The sequence below is a fragment of the Cydia amplana genome, chromosome 5 (assembly GCF_948474715.1).
Source record: "Cydia amplana chromosome 5, ilCydAmpl1.1, whole genome shotgun sequence".
Lineage (NCBI taxonomy): Eukaryota > Metazoa > Arthropoda > Insecta > Lepidoptera > Tortricidae > Cydia > Cydia amplana.
In genome coordinates, this window is record NC_086073.1 from 20312936 (window position 1) to 20335081 (window position 22146).

The 22146-nt window shown below is 44.5% G+C and overlaps 5 protein-coding genes across 6 annotated transcripts in view; 2 read left to right on the forward strand and 3 right to left on the reverse strand.

The window, feature by feature from the left end:
• LOC134648388 (kelch-like protein diablo) overlaps nt 1-723 on the forward strand; it is a 30362-nt gene extending 29639 nt beyond the window's left edge. The window contains exon 14 of the mRNA XM_063502916.1: nt 595-723. Within this exon, the coding sequence (XP_063358986.1) occupies nt 595-619 (25 nt within the window). The 3' untranslated portion in view covers nt 620-723. The remainder of the gene's footprint in view (nt 1-594) is intronic.
• LOC134648334 (mediator of DNA damage checkpoint protein 1-like) overlaps nt 1-10890 on the reverse strand; it is a 139761-nt gene extending 128871 nt beyond the window's left edge. The window contains exons 1-3 of one of the 2 annotated variants that reach the window (XM_063502843.1): nt 10714-10890; nt 9896-10105; nt 8471-9728 (exon numbers count right to left, since the gene is read on the reverse strand). In XM_063502843.1, coding sequence (XP_063358913.1) covers nt 8517-9728; nt 9896-10105; nt 10714-10761 — 1470 coding nt within the window. In that variant the 5' untranslated portion in view covers nt 10762-10890 and the 3' untranslated portion in view covers nt 8471-8516. Of the gene's footprint in view, nt 1-8464; nt 9729-9895; nt 10106-10713 lie in introns of those variants that run through there. The other variant, XM_063502842.1, reaches the window with a different exon arrangement.
• The window catches only part of LOC134648366 (protein lifeguard 4-like), a 357077-nt gene that overhangs the window by 32666 nt on the left and 302265 nt on the right, over nt 1-22146 (reverse strand). The window lies entirely within an intron of this gene.
• Nucleotides 3309-7697, forward strand: LOC134648296 (uncharacterized). The gene has a single exon (XM_063502787.1). The coding sequence runs from the start codon at nt 3309-3311 to the stop codon at nt 7695-7697; it is 4389 nt and encodes a 1462-aa protein (XP_063358857.1).
• LOC134648538 (uncharacterized) lies at nt 14604-21502 on the reverse strand. The gene is made up of 11 exons (XM_063503059.1): nt 21257-21502; nt 20727-20884; nt 20279-20453; nt 19725-19882; nt 19177-19250; nt 18657-18855; nt 17942-18109; nt 16866-17005; nt 16168-16314; nt 15320-15467; nt 14604-14740 (listed from the first exon to the last, which is right to left on the reverse strand). Exons 1-11 carry the CDS (start codon nt 21474-21476, stop codon nt 14621-14623), a joined length of 1707 nt encoding a protein of 568 aa, XP_063359129.1. The 5' UTR covers nt 21477-21502; the 3' UTR covers nt 14604-14620.

Here is a 22146-nt window from a genome sequence, read left to right on the forward strand (position 1 = left end):
ATTATGAGTTGTAAAATGTTATGCAATAGGCCCCTGGTTGTTTTTTTTATTAAATCATATATGGACTATTAAAACTTTAACCCTTTCACTGCCAAAGACTGACTCGCGCGACTACAATAAAAAAAAAGCCTTTTAAAAGCCGGCGCGGCTACAACCCAATATCAACCTTCCTGCATTCCGATAAGGTTCACGATACACGCCGCGCACGAGTCATAGGAAATTACGCAAAATTGAACTCTATAAGTTTGAAATAAAGTTCAAAATCATTGTGGGACAAATGTTCCTTTTGAATCAAGTGTGGCCTAGAAGTTTTTCTTTAGTATATGACATCAATTTACTACCTTTTGTGTACGCAAAAATAGTTAATCATTATACAAAATAGTAAAGTTTTTATTTTTTACTAGTGATAGTTTTGAAACAAGCTTATGCAGCAATACCTAGTTTCTAGCTTGGATAACATTTATACATACTGCTGGTCCGATATATTTGACCACTTTGGCTACGACTATTTGACGCTAACTGTACTTGAAAAACAAACTAAACGTTACTTCAAAATCAACCTTATTAGTATAGTAATAAGAGTGTTTGTTGCAGGAACCGCAAAGACTCTGTGGTATGAGCCACGCCCGCCTCACTCGTTACTCATTTTATTTTATTTTATTGTTAATAAAACTATATGATTAATTGACTATTTATAAATAAATGAAATACTTTAGAATATATCATATGCTTTCATTTAAACTCCTAAACGACTTATCATACAAAAAAATCTGGGATTTGAATTTGAAATTAATAGCGATGGGAATAAGGTTGAATTTAATTTGGAATTCTTGGGCGCACATAAAATAGGCTGTTCCGTTCTTACCGTTTAGTTTTTAAGTAATTAATCAAAATTCCGCGCGCTTCTACCGTTTATCGATGCAAAGCCAAAACGCACTTCACAACGATACAATATTGACATTTTAGCCAATAGGATCGTCCGAAACTGCTCGGACGACACGCTAAGGACAACGCCTCAGCAGCGCCTGTGTTGGCAAAAACGAGAACTAGCGAGACGCCGCGGCATGCGTATCGACCGCTATCGATTTAAATCGCTTTATATGTTTTAAGCCTCCAAAACTAAGTGTTTTAGTGATATATCGTGCGTGACAAAAGGCCTAAGACTATTTAACGTACCGCCGGCCGGCGTGTGAAGGAGGAGAAGGTGCTGAACGTAAAAGAAGAACCAGTCGCATCGAGAGGATTCCACCATTACTGCAGTATCAGGTCAGTCCAGTGCGTGATATCCTTTGGTTATTTTATCGTGTTGTACCGTTTATTACCGGCGAGTATAGATATTTATGCTCGATCCTGAATGTTGTGAATTGGCATTGCATCTCATACCAAAACCGCGCCATTTTGCAACATATGTTGGTGCCGAAACCGGGAACGACCTTTTGACCTCTATTCACACTCGGCCTACCAAGTACCAATTTCACTTCGTAACCTTTCTAACATTGTCGTTAATACTCGTTTAATATCCTTTCCTACCGTGTAAACGAATTGCAACGTCAATCTATCGCGTAATTACGAAGTTAAAATCATAGTCTTTGGTTCATGTTGTCTCGCTTACTCCACCGTCTACCGAATTTAAAACTGCTTAATCATTTCACTAAAACTATCGAAATATACCGAATCATTTATAACCGAATTGTTAAGTACCTAATCCTATAATTTTGTAACGAAAACTACAACTTAGGTACAATATTTCCTACCTACGGGTATTCTGAGAATTAACTTCCCAGTGTAACGAGACCTCCGTCTTACGGAGTTTTGTACGTAGTTCAATCACGCCTTTCGTTGGCCTTCTCCCTTTGTTCAAAGAACCACATAACTTGACCCCTCGTCCGAGGCGTAGCATACGTCGACTCGGGTCTTGAGCGTGTTTTGTACACAGGTGTTCGGATTTCTTATAACTCGACTAATTTTCTTATTTCTTACCGCTCGACTTACCGTATTGGAAATTGTCATTATATTTTGGAAATCCAACTTATCGTATTAATAACTTTAACGGAAGATAGGTATTGTAAACGTTTAATTAGATATTCACTTTAGTAGTTCCGGATTTCTCAAATTAATTTCGTGTTATAACATTTTTATACTGGACTTTCTTTCATTTTATTTTCTATCGACTTTACCGATTATCGATAACCGTACCGAGTGCCTTTAGAGTTCATTTTCGTATAAATTGACTAAATTGATAATTTTTACTACATTAATTCCGCGAACTCGGGGTTTTAATAGTTTTTAATAGTTGCCGCATTATACAAACATCGACGCTGTTTTTATTGTGCTATCACTGATAACGTATAGTGTTTTTAAATACGAGCTTGTTGTTTTAGCGTATATTATTGCGTATTTAGTAAACATTGTTTTCTAACCTTAAACAATGTCTTACCTAACAAGGCGTAAATCTAAATCCAGTGTAGGTAAAAAAGGTACCGATACAACTTACACTGTCAACAACTTACCGAGTTTACGACGTAAACGAACTATAGCGTATAACCGTATAGCGAAGGCTTTGGAAATAGGGACCTTAGCCAATACCGATGATTCACAAGTTGAGTTATTTCTTTCATATTGTCAGGAGATAAAAAATATCGCTGATAGTTTTCAAGAGTCTCATCTTATCATTTCGGATTTATTAGGGGATGATGAGGTCGACGACAGTGAGAACGAGATTCAGGAACGATTCGACAAAGCGTATTTTAACGTAGTGGCCTTACAGCGTAAATTTTCACCGTGTTCGTCTCAACAACCGGGTATTTCGAGACAGGACATAACACCGGGTTCGCATAGTCGTTCGACTTCCAAAAATTTCGCTACCGACCTTTTCGGGTACTATTAAGGAATGGCCCGAGTTCATCGCGACTTACAATGCGCTTATTCACGAATCGACCCTTTTGAGTGAAATTGAGAAATTTCATTATTTAGTGTCCGTTTTACGCGGTGACGCTTTATCGTTAATCAGAACGTTTCCTGTTGCAAGTGAACATTATTCAAGTGCATACGAGGCTCTCAAGTCCCGTTACGAGGACAAACGCGACTTAGCTTTTACGTGTTGGCGTGACATTTTAGATGTCAGTTTTAAAACGACTAGCGCTCAAGATTTTCGACACGCGCTAGATACAATCGATGAAAATCTAACTATTTTAAAACAGTTGAAGTTACCGACCGAACATTGGGACTTTGTCCTGTGTTATAATATTCTAGCCAAGTTAGATACAAAGCTGCGACGCGAGTTTGAGGAGAAACACACCAACGTGGAGATGCCTCAGTACAAGCAAATTAGGGCATTTTTACACGCGAAAAGCGAAGCTTTGTTGCGCGATACGCACTTTACCGCCGTTACTTCTAAAAACGCGAATACTTCTAAAGAGGCAACGGGAACTTTACAGAAACCGAAGCGACATAGCGTCACGCATACACTCCTCTCTCCTACCGTGAACCCCCTTCCAAAGGGTGGTGACAAACAAGAGGTGAAACCGAAAGTTTCGGGAACTCCGAAAGTTGTCCGAAAATGTTCCTTCTGTGGTGAAGAGCACAACATATCAGCCTGCAAGGACTTTATAGCTAAATCGGTGGATGAACGAATGGCTATTACCACGGAGAGGAAATGGTGCTACAACTGTCTTAACGCGTCTCATTCAGTGCGACAATGCACATCGATATTCTCTTGTCAGAAATGCAAGCGGAAGCACCACACTCTGTTGCACCGAGAGCAGGCTGCCAGCAATCCTGAACCTTCTGGTGAAAAATCAAGCTCAGTCGTCTTACTGGCTAAAGAATCGTTGACTCCGTCCAATTCACCTTCGAATACGACCGTGCTACTGGCAACCGCGCTCGTCCAAATTCGTGATGCTTCAGGCGAGTTTCAGACATTCCGGGCGTTATTGGACGCCGGGAGTCAAAACAATCTTCTCACTACACAAGCGGCTCAACGGCTAAAGTTGGAGCCTACACCGACTAGTGAGGGGCCCTGCGGCCTAGGAGGTGCACCCGCAACAGTGACTGGCAAGGTCACATGCGATATAGGTGCCAAGGATACCGTACATTTCCGCCTGGAAATGTTTGTTTCACCGCACATTTGTGATGAACAACCAATCGGAAGACTCAATACGAGTGGATGGGAAGAACTCAAAACATTACCGTTAGCTGATCCTGGTTTTGATATTCCTGGTCCAATTGATGTCTTGCTCGCTGCCGATGTCTTTGCTGAGTCACTTCTCGACCAACGTTTGAAACGCTGCGTCAATAAACCGCGTGCTCTCAACTCTGTCTTCGGATGGCTGATTGTCGGAAGAATCCGACTAGCATCGTCGTCTTTATTAAGTGTACCTACACCTAATAAGGATGACAGCTTAAACAATATCGTTCAACGCTTCTGGGAAATCGATACCGTTCCACATTCTTCCCGATTAACCCCAGATGAACAGCTCTGTGAAAATAGTTTCACAAACGAGCATTACCGTGACGAGACTGGTAGGTACGTCGTCTGTCTCCCCTTCAAAGATAACGCTGAGCCTGTGTTTGAAGGCTCTCGGGAGATAGCGTTACGACGCTTCCATGCTATCGAAAAGCGCCTTTCTCGTGATCCAGACTTGAAACAACAATATGTTGATTTCATGACCGACTACATCGAAAGTGGTCACATGACTTTGGTGCCTGCTAAGCACATGGGTCAAGGCAAGTTTTATGTGCCGCATCACTGCATTTTGCGCCCCGAGAGCGCCACAACGAAGCTTCGCGTTGTTTTTGACGCTTCAGCTAGAGATGCGCATTCCAAATCGCTTAACGACTCGCTATTAACAGGCCCAAAGTTACAATCCAACATTGCGGAGATTCTTCTTCATTACCGGGAGCACGAAGTGGTCTTTATGGCCGACGTGCGCCAAATGTACCGTCAAATTACCGTTGCTCCGCATCACCGGGATTACCAGCGTATTCTCTGGCGAGCTCACCCAGATGAGCCTCTTCAGGAATACGTGTTGAACACCGTAACGTACGGGGTCTCCTCGGCTCCGTTTCTTGCTTGCCGAACGATCCAGCAATTGGCCAACGATGAAGGTCATAAGTACCCGAAGGCCAAAACCGTTCTAACTTCTGATATTTACGTCGATGACGTCGTTACCGGAAGTTCTTCGCTGGATGACGCTTGTGACATCAAGTCACAGGTTATCGCACTTTTCAAGCTCGGCGCTTTCGAGCTAAGAAAATGGGTAAGCAACCGACCCGAACTTCTAAGGGATTTGCCCTCGGAAATGTGTCTCTCGGACGCCATCGCATTTACCGAAGCCGAAGACACCACCGTTAAGGTCCTTGGCCTTAAATGGGAACCCGCTTCAGACTCGTTCGTTTTTAACGTCCAACCTTCGAATCAACCGTGTACCAAACGAACGATTCTAAGTGAGGTCGCCAGAATCTTCGACCCTTTGGGTTTCTTGTCTCCATTGACAATCCAAGCCAAAGCCTTGATCCAAAAACTTTGGATTCTCGGCTCTTCATGGGATGAAACTCCTCTTCCGGAAATTGTGTCCCAATGGAGCAATTTCTCTCAGCAACTTCCTCAAGTCAGAGATCTGAAAATCCCTCGCAAATTCACCATCGAAGGTGCTCAATCGTATCAGTTGCACGGATTTTGTGACAGTTCTGAGGTAGCGTATGGCGCCGTCGTATATCTACGTGTCACCGAGTCTGATGGATCCGTTCGCGTCCACCTCGTTTGCGCAAAGGCCAGAGTTTGTCCCCTCCGGAAACAATCTTTGCCCAGATTAGAATTGTGCGCAGCAGTCCTGCTTGCAGATCTCATCAAGTTCGTCAAGGACACGCTGCGGCTGCCTGTCGAAGAAACTTACCTTTGGTGCGACTCAACCGTTACATTGGCTTGGTTACGCGCTCCGTCCTCTCGTTGGGTGACATTCGTCGCAAATCGTGTTAGCCACGTGCAGGACATCGTTCCTACCGCTTGCTGGAGACACGTTCCCTCTGGAACGAATCCCGCAGATATCTGTTCACGAGGGCAGATGCCTCGGGAACTTCTCACCAATACGCTATGGTGGGCGGGCCCAGAGTGGCTCTCTCACTCACCGTCTGAATGGCCAACAGATCTATCGAAAGATCGCAACACCGATAACGTCGTACTTTCCGAACAGCGTCGTGTAACTCTCGTAACAAGCCAAACCGAACCTATCAAGCAAACGTCAATAATCGATCAGCTGTTAGAGAGATATTCGTCGTTGGACAAAGTCTGTCGCATTCTAGCTTACGTGCGTAGGTTTTGTACCAACGCGCGTAGCACCGCTTCACGATCTGAAAGCTTGCTCATAACGGACATCGAGCGCCATCGCGCGCTACTAGAAATCGTCAAGCATTTCCAAGATCGTCATTTTTCCGATGTCATATCGAAACTTAGGTTGCGAAAACAGCTACCTCGTAGTCTTCGCAAACTAAATCCGTTCCTAGACGACCAAGGCGTTCTCAGGGTGGGCGGACGACTTGCGCGCTCCGGCTTAGAATTCGAACATAAGCACCCTGCCTTATTGCCTAGAAAGTGTGTACTTACGACACGCGTAATCGAATCCGTCCATCGGAAAACCTTTCACCCTGGTCTAAATACGACTCATTATTTAGTCCTGCAACAATTCTGGATCCTCGCGGCTAGGCGAGCGATACGACACCAGCTTTCGAAATGCATCCGTTGCTATCGTCTTCATCCGCAGCCTCTGCAACCGTTCATGAGCGACCTTCCTGACTTTCGAGTCAATCAGGCTAAACCGTTCTCTGTAGTCGGCGTTGATTTCGGTGGTCCATTTCGCATCAAACTCGGATCCCATCGCGGTGCGAAAATCGACAAGGCTTACTTATGCCTGTTTGTGTGCCTAAGCACAAAGGCCGTGCACTTGGAGGTAGTGTCAACGCTATCAACCGATGGCTTCATCGCAGCCTTACGTCGTTTCGTTTCCCGCCGTGGCCGTTGTAACGTCATACATTCGGATTGTGGTACTAACTTTGTCGGCGCGAGCTCACAACTAGCGGCATGTATCGAACGAGCCTCGCACGCAGAACGTATCACTTTCAAACGCAACCCCCCGTCCGCTCCACACTTTGGAGGGATATGGGAGATCCAGATTAAGGCCGCCAAGACACATTTATATCGCATCGTTGGCGACCAGGTCTTAACCTTCGAACAATTATCGACATGTTTCACCCAAATTGAATCGATTATGAACTCGAGGCCTTTGTGTCCTTTAAGTTCCGACTCTAACGATCTGAACGTCCTCACACCCGGTCACTTCCTGACATTAGAACCCCTGACAGCAGTCCCAGACTCTGACTATACGGACGTTAAACTTAATCGACTAAAGCGATGGCAACTCATCCAAGCGTTTCAACAGCAGTTCTGGAAACGCTGGCAAAATGAGTACCTACACGCCTTAACTCTGCGGGCAAAATGGACCAAAGACTCAACACCGTTAACCGTAAATTCAATCGTACTTATCAAAGACGAGAACCGACCTCCTCTTCATTGGCCGTTGGGACGAGTTGTCTCTCTCCATAACGGACCTGACGGAGTAGTTCGGGTGGCTACCGTGCGAACCGCGAAGGATAACTTAGTTAAAAGGCCCCTGGTCAAACTATGTCCCCTTCCATCCGAATAATCGCTCCCATTATCAGCATTCCCTAGTTTTAAGATTAGTTTCGTAAATCGTAGTTTTACCAATAGTTAAGTAACGTTTTCTTTTTCTTTCGGGAAAATCCCATTGGTATTTTGGTGGGCGGAATGTTCCGTTCTTACCGTTTAGTTTTTAAGTAATTAATCAAAATTCCGCGCGCTTCTACCGTTTATCGATGCAAAGCCAAAACGCACTTCACAACGATACAATATTGACATTTTAGCCAATAGGATCGTCCGAAACTGCTCGGACGACACGCTAAGGACAACGCCTCAGCAGCGCCTGTGTTGGCAAAAACGAGAACTAGCGAGACGCCGCGGCATGCGTATCGACCGCTATCGATTTAAATCGCTTTATATGTTTTAAGCCTCCAAAACTAAGTGTTTTAGTGATATATCGTGCGTGACAAAAGGCCTAAGACTATTTAACGTACCGCCGGCCGGCGTGTGAAGGAGAAGGTGCTGAACGTAAAAGAAGAACCAGTCGCATCGAGAGGATTCCACCATTACTGCAGTATCAGGTCAGTCCAGTGCGTGATATCCTTTGGTTATTTTATCGTGTTGTACCGTTTATTACCGGCGAGTATAGATATTTATGCTCGATCCTGAATGTTGTGAATTGGCATTGCATCTCATACCAAAACCGCGCCATTTTGCAACATAGGCATCTTATTATGAACATTGGGCAGGATGAGGTTATGGAAACCAAATTTTCAAGACTTATAATTATAACAGAATGAAACAACAATGATACGTTACATAGACACAAGAATTTATTATACCACACACACGCTTATACACCTATTTATTTCATGAAAATAGTATGAGATAGCACGTCTATCATCTTAGCACGGCCTTGAGGGGAACACGGGGGCGGTGGACGCGCCGGGGCGAATGGTTTAGGGGAAGCGGGGGCATCGCGGCCGCAGCTCGAGATCTTCTGCTGAAGCTTTTTGATGGAAAGCCAGGAATCGCTTGCGGATTGCGGGGTACAGGGGATGCCGGAGCATGGTTTGGGTGTACCTGGTCTTGGTGTTGGTGTACCTGGTTGACCTTGAGGGATGGGACGCTTGCCCATAGATACACGTACGCAGACGGTATCGGCGTCGGCGGGAACGCTGAACTCCATAGCGCCGCCGGTTGGGCGCGGCGGCGGCGGCGTCGGCGATGCGCATGAAGGCGCGCGTACGGCGCGACCGCGACCGGCCTCCTTCAGCGAATCCCGCTCGCTTAACGCCGCTGCCAGTTTTTTAGAAGCGGCTAACGCTGCTTCGCGTCCTGATGCTTTTGGAGCCTCTTCTGCTAAATTAGTGACTGAAGTATGCAGTTGCCGTTTATTACGTGAAGGCGAACCTCGGCGCATACGCTCAGTGAGTGTAGGCTGACGGCACCGCTTTGGTGCTGACGCCAACGCCGGTGGTTTGCTGCACCATTGGGGCTTCGGCTTACTTGGGCTCGCTCGGCTACTTCTTATAGTATCCATAATGCGCGACGTGATGCCTTTGTAGCTACTTTCAGATTGGTTCTTAGGGTTTTCATGGCATGGCTTAGGATCAGTTGATTTGGCTTGACTACAGCTCTGTTCAGGTTGAGGCTTTAGGTTGCCTCGATCGATGGAGAGAATCGTGCGTGGTGTGTGCGCGCAGGGGTCGACGACCTGGCGTTCTTTTGGTCGACAATCGCCAAGAGGCTCTAAAGTTACAGGCTGTGGCTCTGGATGCGGCGGACGGCTGGTTGGACAGTTAGAAGATTTTACTGGAGTCGGAGAACAACGTGGTACGGGACCGTCTGATGCGACAGCATATATTCGTCCGTCGGTGGCAAGTTCGAGGGGTTTCTCCGGTGGTTGCGGGCATTTTAACGGCGGCAGCGGGGTCCTTGGGCGCGACATGCGCTCCTTTACGGCGTTCTCGTATACGTGCCGATGGTGTTCCTCGTAGCAGCGGATGCGCTCTGCCACCACGTCGCGTTGCGCGCCGCATAGCTTTCTAGGCCCTGTTGACTTTCTTGGAGGCTCCTGTGGGCAAAACGGCGTATCTCATTGTCTACCTTTTCAAAAGTTGCTTGAAATTAAAGGAAAAATATAAAAGTATACAATTGAACAGTGAATCTTTAAGAATTACGAGTAAATCTTTCTCACTGCAGTCCAATACCTTTAAGACGTCAGTCATATAGCTTTAGTACCTGTGGCAATTGATGTTCACAAGTGAGCGGGCAATTAGGCTCCTTTTCCGGGCACGGCGGGCGTTTGCCTTGAGGCGGCGGGCAGCAGACGACGCGCCGACCGGGAACAGCGGCGACGGCGGGCGATCGGCACGGCGGCGGCGGCGCCGACTCGCACGGCGGGCACGGCGGCGCGCCGCCGGGGGGTTGGCAGGAGTGGCATGGGCGGGACTGTGTAATGTCACGGGAAAAACATTTATTGAGAATAGACTTGTATTGAGTGGTTAGATCTAAGCAAATAAGCAAAACTGAGCCTCGGTTGACTTTAAGTTCTTGCAATAAGAAGACATTTCCGTACATCGACAAATGCCAAATGAAAAGTAATTTGGGATGACAGATTCTCCGAAAAGTCACGTGACTATTTCCATAGGTTATTTGAGTTTCGATTGGCGTTTTCTATCATTGATTGTCAACTTGCCTAGATCCTCAGAGACATATGCTAGATTAAAACAGAATTTCTATTACCGTACAGAAATACACTTCCTAATACAAAACCGAAGTTAGACAGCGATTCAAGCACGAATCGTGCTGTTCCTTTCTAATGTATGGCACTATCCCTTTCGGCTATTTAGGGTTGTCAAAATTCAAGTCATTATCTTATCTGTGGCAGAGACAAGGGAAAAATTGTCTGTGGTAATGTCAAGTTGTGTCAACCCTAATAATTGCTTGGAGTTATGATGAGCCGAACGAATGAATGAATGAAAGAAGAATGCCCGAAAGGAGGTGTATCGAGTGTCGCCCCACTGGTATAAACTAGTTCATCCAACAGAAATATTTACCTGTGTGAACAGCGGGCGCAACAAGCGCAGAGCTCGGCGCGCGGGCATGGTGCGGTTTGTGTGCGGCGCGGTGGCGTGTGCTGTGCGGTTTGTTGCACACGGTGGCGTGTGCTGGCCGGTTGGTGTGCGTGTGCGTGCGGCGAGCGACGCGACGGACTGAAGGCGTGGCCTACTTGAGCCCCAGGTTTAGATGGCTTCGCTCGTTCCATTTGTTGGGGTTGAAATTATTGTATAGGTTGCACATAAAGTAAATTAAATAGGTATGTCTACAGAGCAAAATTTGTAAATAAATTCACTAATTGTAAATAAATCTTGTGTCTCATGATCTTTTGTAAGCGTGTCTTTAGGTAGGTCTTGTTAATAAGTACTCGTACTAAAGTCTTAGTTAATTCGAGGTAGAGAGCTTCTTTAGCTACACAATATGGCAACACTTACCCAAATGTCATAAGGTCATAAATTTTCATAGGGAGTGTCACATTTATGGCGGTGTTGCCACATCATGTATAGGTGAACCAGGATCTATTGAGGGTGCGCCATGTTGCGGAATTTCACTGGAACTAATTTTTTCATACTACACTGAATTGTCACCCTATACATGAGAATAACAGCGCCCTCTTGACAATTATCATATATTACTGGTCAGGCTATACCTTAATAGATTGTGCCAGGAAATTACTAAGAATTAACGTTATAGTTAAACACAACATATTTATATAACTCAGTTCGTTTAATTAAATAATAAAACAATGATCCCGCGCATAGCAATAAATATCGATCGATTTAAAGACCAAACTTATGGCGTGATAAAAAATTCAACTCATGAATACGCCAAGATCATAGAGACAAACCAAAGAAAGTCTGCAGCGCTAGATTAAAAGTAGTTTTTAAAAATCAGTATGCGACAACACCACAGAAAATGGATTAAATAGTCTTGATACTTGTGAAATTTCTACCATATTTACCGTCTATGAAAAAATTAAGCTGTATGCACAGCTTAATTTTTATGGTAAAATAAATTTCATTCCAACAATAGATGTCACTATTAATATGTAGACATATACTAATATTGATAAATAATATTGGGAGAATGTGACATTTGGCTTCATCAAAATTAATAAGCTTTTGTAATATCCGCGACGGCGGTAAATAGGTACAGAGGGCCTACCGCGAACACCGAAGTTCTCAATATGCGAGCATCTTTCTCTTTTACTCCCATTAAGGCGTAATTAGATTGACAGAGAAATTGCCCGCAATTTGCGAACTAAAGTTTTCGGAAAAACGAAATAAACCATTAAAACAATAAACATATATTAAAAATTAATTTTAGCTTTAACTAGTAGCAACTGCCAAAGTACTTTATCAGACCTTATGCAGAGGGCTCTCAACACCATAAATACATGGTGTGGAGAGAATGAATTGTCTATCAACGCAGATAAGACAATTATAGTTCCATTCACGAACAAGCGGAAAATAGACAAACTCAAACCGCTTGTCATGAATGGTAAAAGTATTCCGTTCTCAACAGAGGTCAAATATCTGGGGGTAACACTGGACCAGAAACTGACCTGGAACAAGCATGTGGACGGAATTATACAAAAGGCTAGATCAGCCCTGGCAATATGCTGTCGTTTAGCAGGCAACCGATGGGGTCTAAAACCCAAAATTGCCTTATGGCTGTACACATCTATAGTGAGGCCGATAGTGTCTTACGCCTCTGTAGCATGGTACAGGAAAACGACGCAGAAGGTAACAGTGACGAAGCTTGGCAGCCTGCAAAGAACTGCCTGTGTCATCGTCACTGGAGCCATGTCATCCTCCCCGACGGCAGCCCTAGAGGCCATACTAAATCTACCGCCCCTTCACCTGCATCTGGAGTTGGAGGCGAAATCTAGTATGCTTAGAATAGCGGGCGCGAGGAGAGGTAATTGGTTATCGAAAACTCTGAGACTGTTTAAGGAATCAGTGTATGATATCCCTGTTCTTGGGATGCCATCCGACACTATGGCACCCAAATTTTGTCCACTCAAACATTACTCAGTGGAACTCCCCAAAAGGGAGGACTGGTCAAACAGTCAAATTAAGTGGAAAGAAGGAAGCCTAAGGTGGTACACTGATGGCTCCAAATCCGGATCTGAAGTAGGCTGCGGAGTATACGGTGAAGCGCCTAGGAAAAGCATCAGCTTAAACCTAGGACGTTTTTGCTCTATATTCCAGGCGGAGGTATACGCCATCCTAGAATGTGCGTCAATCAATCTGCAAAGCAACTACGGTAATCACACAATCTATATCCATTCGGATAGCCAGGCGGCACTCTTAGCCCTAACCTCTGATGTCACCACATCGAGGCTGGTTGAGAACTGCAGGCAACTATTGAACAACCTTGGAGCCAGGAACAAAGTTGTTCTACGTTGGGTCCCAGGGCATGCGGGTATCGTAGGAAATGAAAAGGCCGACGAGCTCGCGCGAGCAGGGGCTAAAGGGATAAACTACAGTCCTGAGCCGTTTTGTGGTATCCCCAAAAGCCTAACGCGGCTCACCCTAAAGACCTACTGTCAATACACAACAATTCAACTCTGGAGGGAAACAACAGGTTTGAACCATTCCAAAGCGCTTATCAAGGCCTTCAGCAAAAAGGCGTCCTCGAACGCCTTAGCGCTGTCTAGGAACCAACTGCGCAACTTGGTAAGGGTGCTTACTGGGCACTGTTGCCTAAATAAGCACATGCACACCATGGGGAAACGTGACATGGGGCGGTGCAGACTCTGTATGGAGGCAGAGGAGACGCCCTTGCACATCCTCACAGAGTGCCCTTGCCTAATGCGTACTCGTGACTTAATCCTGGGCGGGCACATATTGCGCCCGGAGGAGGTAAAGTCTCTCGAGTTCAAAAAGATCCTGCAGCTATTTGAAGTTGCATGTTTGGATCGAGAGTTGTAGTAGGTGGCGATCACAATAGATCAGCGATGGTCGCAGTGATACATAGGCTTTGGAGCCTTATATAGCCCCTAACAAGAAGAAGAAGAAGAAGAACTAGTAGGTACCCATGCCGTGAGCATAAGCATGGAGGTTGTGGGTTCGAGCTCAAACCCCGGCTAGTACCAATGAGTTTCTCGAAATGTTAGAGGAAGTTCATAAGTATGCCTATACCTATTAGGTGTGTTCAATTTGCTTAGTCTAAACCTTAGTCTAAACCAATATTATATTATCTAAGTAGGTACATATGGTGAAGTATTAAGATGTTTCATTCCACTTACCCGTCATCAACTCCAAATTTTGTAAACATTGTCGTTTTTCAGCTTGAATCGCCTCGTGCTGACTTTTTACAAGTGTAAAATTATTCGTCACGCGGAAAAGTAACTCCCGCACGCCGGTTTTGTAAGGTTTCACCATGTTTATTCCGTTCATCACAAAACACAATGAATATTTAAACGATTTTGACAAACACGTACCATAGTGCATGACGTTTACTGACTGCTTAAAAAACATTGCCATATGTAGTTTTTTAATTCGATGTCAAATTATTGCGCTGCAGACTTTCTTTGGTTTGTCTCTAGGACTTACAGTATTTTAGAACAGCATGGGTGCGGTGACATATGCCATACAATTAGATAACGCAAAAGCTGTCATCGTACCCAAGCTGTAGAAAAGATAGATAGCGGACGTCGTACGCCATAACATTTGAAGGTTTTTGGCGCCAAGATCTCCGCCAGACGTTCTTGGCGTCTAAAGGGGCCCACTGATTACCAGTCCGCCGGACGATATCGGCCTGTCAGTTGTTCGGAGCTGTCAACTTTTTGTTCTAACTGACAGGCCGATACCGTCCGGCGGACTGTTAATCAGTGGGTCCCTTAAAACGTTAAAAGTAAAGGTAAATAAATCTAGAGAGTCAGTCACAATCGCCGGGCTATCAGTCGCTATCGCTGCTGTAGTTGTCGCTGCCACTGTCGTAGTTATTGTCACTGTAGTCGCTAGCGTTGTCGCCGTTGTCGTCGGGCCGGGGCGCTCGCGGCGCCGTGCACTGCCATACCTGGTTGACAAAGATAAATGCTTAAGGTTGTTTTTTGATCATGCTGCCATACTTTGTGAGTTAGTTATGGTTAAAACTTCGGTTCTCACATTTGTGTACGGTTGATACCGAAGGCATTGTACAGTCGCCATCAGATATATCGGAGCGGCCAAGGTGCTCAAAATATCTGCAAGATGTTCAGCCGCCGCGAGCACTCAAGCCTGAAGAAGGGCCCCCGACGGGCCCGAAACATGTCGCCAATAGCATAGAGAAAAAAATACATACATCAGTTCAGACTATTAATTTCAGTGTCTACATCTAGCATCGAGTAGCGGAACTATCAGTACTGCTACTTGACAATAGATGTAGCACCGACCGGAAAGTCTTATCTCAACAGCATAAGACTTTCCGGTCGGTGGCTACATCTATTGTCAAGTAGCAGTACTGACAGTTCCGCTACTCGATGCTAGATGCTAATAGTCTTTTTGGTACTAAAACTGATGTATGGAGTGAGCACTCTATGTATTTTTTCTCTATGCCAATAGCGACTAAAAATTCAAGTGAGTGAAACCGTTGTCGTCTAAGTCTATATTGTCTTACTTGTAGCGCGTCCTCTGTAAGCAGAAATGCCTCAGGTCTCGGACGTAAACGCAATAGCACCGCTAGTGCTGGCGTGTCGCCACTCAGCTTTGTACTGGCGCCTGCCGGGCCCCACACGCAAGCCGTAGGCGAGCTGCCGCCACACGGGCTGTAAACAAAATTCACGAGTAAGTTTGATTGTAAGTATATTTCATTTCAATAATCTGTCTATGCCATCAATGTTGACGACTGGTCTGGCCCTGCCTGTGAAGCCGCGGTCTTGGGTTCGAATCCCGGTAAGGGCATTTATTTGTGTGACAAATATTTGTTCCTGAGTCTTGGGTGTTTTCTATGTAGGTATTGTTGTCTGAGTACCCACAACACAAGCCTTCTTGAGCTTACTGTGGGACTTAGTCAATCTGTGTAAGAATGTCCAATAATAATAATAATGTAATAATAATGTCCAATAATAATGTAGTGGTCGTTCTCAAAAATCTAACATGACAAGCAGACCGAGGTGAGTAAAATTGTGACAGAGGAGAGTTGTGACATTGTCGATTTTTAGAACCTATTAACTGTTAGCGAGCTCGCAACAGTGCGCGTGTAACTTGAACTAACAAACGCGCGCTATTGCGAGCTCGTTATTAGTTAATAGATTCCAAATAATCGACGATGTCACAACTCTCCTCGGTCTCCACAAATCTTATTGAGGTACCTATGTATTTTTTTTTATTCTAAGTATTTTAAAATCTTACATTAATTCAAACAGAAAAGTGCCGTGAAACCCTATCGGGTTTGTATGTATGTGTGAATGATGGAAGTCTCTAAATTTTCCCTTTAATCTAAAATTAGTTGTAATTAACTAATACCTGCCAAAATACTCCTCAGTAACATGTGGTTGCATGTAGTGGGGTGACCCATTTCCTGGCTTAGCGAGGACTATTCGTAGCACTCGCAGAGCTGGCAACGACGCGCAAATCGCTCCTCCCGACACGCTCGCCCATACCCCGCGTCCGCTGTTACCAAAGGGAACCATTGAGTCATGGATATGACAAGGAAGATGACGGAAATAACCGAACGGGATGGTCTAATAGAACTTTCAGTATCTAGAAGTAGCAGAGAAAGCGGTATTGTTAGTCCTTGTCATAGTCTCACTTTCCATTTCTGCCTACTTCTAAAAATACCTAAGTGTCACGTCAAAACGGTAGACGTGCTGAGGTTACCCACTGGTTCCTCGGTAACAACTGGTGGATAGGCTAAATTGCATATATTATTGTAAAAATTCAAAATTATACACAACCTTGGGAACAAATCAAATTAGTAAATACCTATTTTGATTTGTGTTTTTTTAAGTAGTCACACTACTATATATCCTGCCTTCACCACTGGAGGGCTTCGTCACTTTTTCTTTAATATATGACATCTATTTCAGTTTATAATTCAAGATTCAATTATTTTTCTGCAAGTAGGTCTGAAGAACACTTTCACGTTGTTATTGGAAGAACTGACCCCGGGTAAACTGGGATGGGGGTAGGAGAAAAAAGAATATAATAAGAAAAATACTAACTTCTGTAACGCTGTAAGGCCGAGCACATTGCCAGGTAGCCGAAGACGTGCTGCGGGCGGGTCGCAGCGGGCGCGGAGTTCAGCTGTTGACGGTTCTGGTGCCTCTTCCTCCACCTCACCCGCAGCCGCTGCTTCGGCTTCCTGAAACGATTATACTACATAAACTACTTAAATTATTTCTTGGAAAGTCTTTGTACAGTCGCCATCATATATACCGGCCACGGTGCTCACAAATATCCGAGCACGCCTCTATTTTGTCGAGGCGCTAGAGTGCGTGTTCAGATACTTTTGAGTACTTCGGCCGCTCTGATATATCTGATGGTAGGTACTTGTTGGTTACCCTACTATCAAAAAATAAAGAACATAATGGCGATCTTTAATCTAAACGTGTAACTGAATTGTAACATTCACGCAGGTTTTATCAAGGGGCCTCTATTGTTTCCCAAATAGTTTTAAGCCATAATGTATTGTTTGCCCGAATTTTCGTTAGTCATAATTCATTTAATTCAGAAACGCGTCACTTTTCAGGATTGCCATAAAACAAACCTAACCTAACCTAACCTATCTATAAGAGCGCGGCGCGCTCTTTCTTTCTTCCGTGGGATAACCTAACGAAAATCCTGAAATGTTCAACGGTTTCAGTTTTATGACTAATGATAATATGACAAATGATATTATGACTTAAAACTTTATGGGAAACAACGGGACCCCTTTATCAAGCACTACCACTTCAACGGCTTTCTCCCGCTTTTTCTAGCAAATTGTAAAAAAAAAATGTATGATGAAAATTTATTCCTAAAGGCCACAATCGAAAAGGCTGTCACAGCTGGCATTTACTGGTAAAGAGCTAGGAAAAATCCGCTGAAAATAAAGACTGCAAAAACTTTTTTTATGAGCCCTATTTGTTAGAGCTCTTTGAGCGATTTTGAGGGGCTACCGCGAAAACCGAAATTCGCAAATTGCGGGCATCTTTCTCTTTTATTCCAATGAAGGCGTAATTAGGATGACAGAGAAAAATGTCCGCAGTTTAAGAACTTCGATTTTCGCGTTTATAGGCGTTATAGCCCAGTTGTTTACCCGTTGTCGTCGCTCCGCGCGTGCTCGCATGCGTGTGCGCAGCGCGTCGTCAGGCACGCGGAGCGGCGGCGGGCGTTCGCGCGGTAACGGCCACACGCCAAGCACGCCGCCACACGCCAGGACCACCACGCGTATCCACGCGTTTGGCGTGTCGGACGCGCGGCCACGCTGAAAAAGAAAATGGCGGTGGCAGCATGGGTGCATTTTTATCGCCTGGGACTATGCCCGTCACTTCCACACTTGTTACGAGACAGGCATGGTGACAGGCGATAAAAATGCGACCGTGCTACAGGGCCAGGGGCCCGTTTTTCAAAAGCTTGTAACTTGTAATACAAGTGGATGCCCCTTTCTAACAAAAGCTGTCAAAAAGTGACATCCGTTTGTATTACAAGTTACAATAAGCTTTTGAGAAACGGGCCCCAGGTACACTTATCAAAGCTGTTTATTCTTAACAGTACAAGATCATCAAGAGTATACGACTAAAGCGAGGTATAGGTAAGTACCTACAGACTATAATGCAAATTGTAACAGCATAGACATAAAAGTTTAACTTTTTTGTAAAGTCTGCAAATTTTGCCGTAAAATGATGCGGGCTTTGGATTTCCAATTCAGTATATCAAGAATGTCATGAATGATGTGTGAATGTTTTATTGAGGTGTGCAATAAAGAGTAATTGTATTGTATTGTATTGTAATGTCAGAGCCTAGTAACTTACATCGTATATAACTCTGTAGTACGCTTCATCTGGCCCATACTCCTGTAGTTTCACAACTTCCGGTGCATAAGCAGGGTCTGCAGATGTAGAATCGGAAGACGCATCTATACGCATGTCCTCGGCGCGCGCAGTCGCTTCCGCTTCCGCCCACTCCTGTGCCGCGCGTGCGTCTAGCGGTGCGTCTGCGCATACGGCTTGCCTGTCAAGATATGGCCAGAAAAGTACTTACCTAATAAGAGAACATTTTGATAAAACGTAAAATTAGATTGCGGTGCAAAGGATAACCTTAATTTAATAATAATAATTAGGGTAGGTTGGTAATCGCAGGTGAACGTCAAAATAATTAGAGCATTGGGTTGTTACAAACATTAATAAATTCGATTCTGACTTTAACTTAATTGTTTAGACAATACTGAACGGTGGACATAGGAATTAAAAGTGGCTACTAAAAGTATTCCATTTGCTGGACGAAAAACAAGAACGGCAGTTAGTCGCAAGCTAGAACTCACTCTCAACTCACGTGACGACCGCCCGCTTTTCGTTGTATATGCGTAGAACGCGCGCCGCCGTGCCGGCAAACTCGTCTTCAGTCTCCTGGACATAAACATAATTCAATAGCATCAGGGGGCCTAGCCAAGATGACGATCGCTTGCGCTTCGCTATCGAATCGCTTTGTGTCTCTCTATTACTCTTCCTTATTAGTGCAGTGACAGTGACAGTTGCGTTTAGTTCGCTACATAGCGTTAGCGATTGGCATGTTGTCTACGGGGCCAGTACCGGAAGGTCATGTTTGCATCAACACGTTAGGTACTTTAGCTTGAGACCCTTGACCAACGATTAGGTTAAACGGTCGTCCAAAAAACTATTCGCTATTCCCTCTCTATGTGACTGTGACTGTAACTCCGCCCTGTTGGTTTGGGTATGGGATGGGACACATCATAATCATATAACTGACGACGTCTGTCAAATAGCACAAAACTAGAGTATGTCTGATAGCCGTGACAACTACATTGGCGGAACGTGCTAGGAAAGGAAATCGAGTCATTATTCTAAATCTGTAATTCGTACTTGAGTGGCAGCGTTAAGCCACACGTCAGTGCCGAAGACAGGCGCGTGTTCCATCGCTGACAGCCGCGACAGTTCCAGAGAGAGGAAGACTTCGCCCGCCCAGCAGCCGCCGCCGCCGGTAGCTCGTGCGGCCACCACCCACGACTCAAGTGAGCCCTCTGTACAGAAATACATCTACTTAAGTTTACAGAAAGATAGACAAACCAGTAGGTTTAATGTTTGCGTATCGTTCGCTACGTAGCGTTAGCGGTTGGCATGTTGTCTACGGGGCTAGTAGGTACGTATTACGCGTTAATTGACAATTCTACCTAGTAGAACCTAATCATATTCATGTTATAAATAATTTGAAACCCTGTAGATTTGTTTAGATAATATTTGGACTTCTGTTGATCGTCATGTTGTCAATGAGTAAGATAGAATGGCTTGAAGAACACTGGTGAAGAGAGTCCACAGTCAGTTACTTAATCCACGGGATACGACAAAGAAGCAGCATGATTGTTCCTAAAGAAGCAGAGTAGTATCTAAAGTACATGTGCATGGGAAGGGCTCCTTACCATTACGTGGCCGTAGTACAGCGAGTGCTCCTCTTTGGGCAGATAGTGGTGAGGATCCTGCCAGAAGCAGCAGTGGCGCATCTGGCGCCCATTCTGCTCGTGCTACTCCAGTCCAACCTAGTGCCACTGAACCAGCGCCCGCACGCGCCCACTTTCCGTTTTCCAGCTCCCATATCTGTATGTAAACTAGTTCAATGGAATCTCAAGTGAAACATGATTTGTATGAGGCGCGGCGTAAGTTAACGCTCCTCACTGAATCCATACCACTAAAATGGCGTTGGTCTCTGCGTTGCTTGCATCACTATCCAGCATTGAAAGATGATGGCAACACTTTATTGTAGAACTTGACTTTATGAGCCGTTTACGGCGTTGACCGGTCAAGCACGGCAATGTTTTTTATAAACCACCAAGGGTACCACCAGGGGTCGCTACCAGGGGTGCAACTTACGGTAAAGGAGCAGTCCTCAGCTGCAACAGCAATCAAGTTTCCATCCCGGTTGAGCGCTGCAGCGGCGAGCCTAGCTGGCCGCTCTGGCGTCAGACTCGCAACACGACGCCATGGCGCTATAGATGATACGTACAGCTCGCGCCATGGACAGGCGCCATCTGAAAAATGGATTAATTAATCAGTAATGTTCTCATGTTGTTCTCATTGTGTATATTTATTCAATTCAATTCAATTCAATTATTTATTTAATTCAAATCCAAAGATCCATAATATTGTTTATTCTGAGGTTGTGCAATAAAGAGAATTTGTATTGTATTGTATTGTTGTTAGCTAGAAGCTCGGTGGGTGCTTACTTGCACATTGCGACCAAACTCATCTGCCTTTTTACAGTATGACGTCACGTGGCTATGCGTGAAGTGCGGGAAAACTTTAATGGAAAATTATCTTCATACTCTTATTCAACTGTCAGATCACGAATGCATCAGGAGTTAGGGCGGCGTTCCAGTTATACACAGCGATTACCTACTCACCATAAATGCTAGCGAGAGCATGCACTGTATCAGCACTAGACGCTTGAACCAACAGGCATCTCCAGACGTCCGCACGCCTGATCGCTTGACGCCAAGCGCGGCACGCGGCGCCACAGCACGCCAAGTCCACGCCACCCAGCCATAGGAACACCAGTTCCAATACTACGTCCAGTTGTGAGTGGGATTGCCATAAGTCAGCTAATTCTTCTGCTGCGGCCATGATTTACGGTTTTCTTTTGGCCTTCCGACCTTCCGACATTTACGCTCTCATCGTGTTAGTCGCCTTTAAGTCTGTAACATTTTACGCTTTTATTTAATTTGCAATTTAGGTATTAATTATGTATGAAAGTCGTTCTCAAAATTTGTATTTATTTTACAACAGGAATCTAGCATAGATAGATACCTTACTGAAGAATTGGTTATAAGTTTAAATTTCTTCGTTTGCTTGTCGATCAAACATTTATATACTTTGTAATCCTAAAAAATTCTATATAAAGTACCTACTTCAATATCAATTTTCACTCCCTAATGAAAGAAAAATCGTCTCATAGCATAGCACCGCTTGATCTCGCTACTGCACATATTATTAAAATTAGCACTTTATTATATTTTTAAACCATATTAAAATAAGAATACCTACCTACGAGTATGTAGTTCTTGCATCGATACCTAACCCACAAAGTGTAGCACTTTATTATATTTATAAACCTCATTAAAATAAGAATACCTGATGTAGTTGTTGTTCTTGCATCGATACCTACCTAACCCACAAAGTGTTTGTCTAGTATCCTGCAAAAAAATCAGTCACCTTTTTGCATTCCTAAGAATGAATATTTTTGCTCTATACAGGCTCTATATAGAGGTTTGAATCCACGATTCATTCACACACT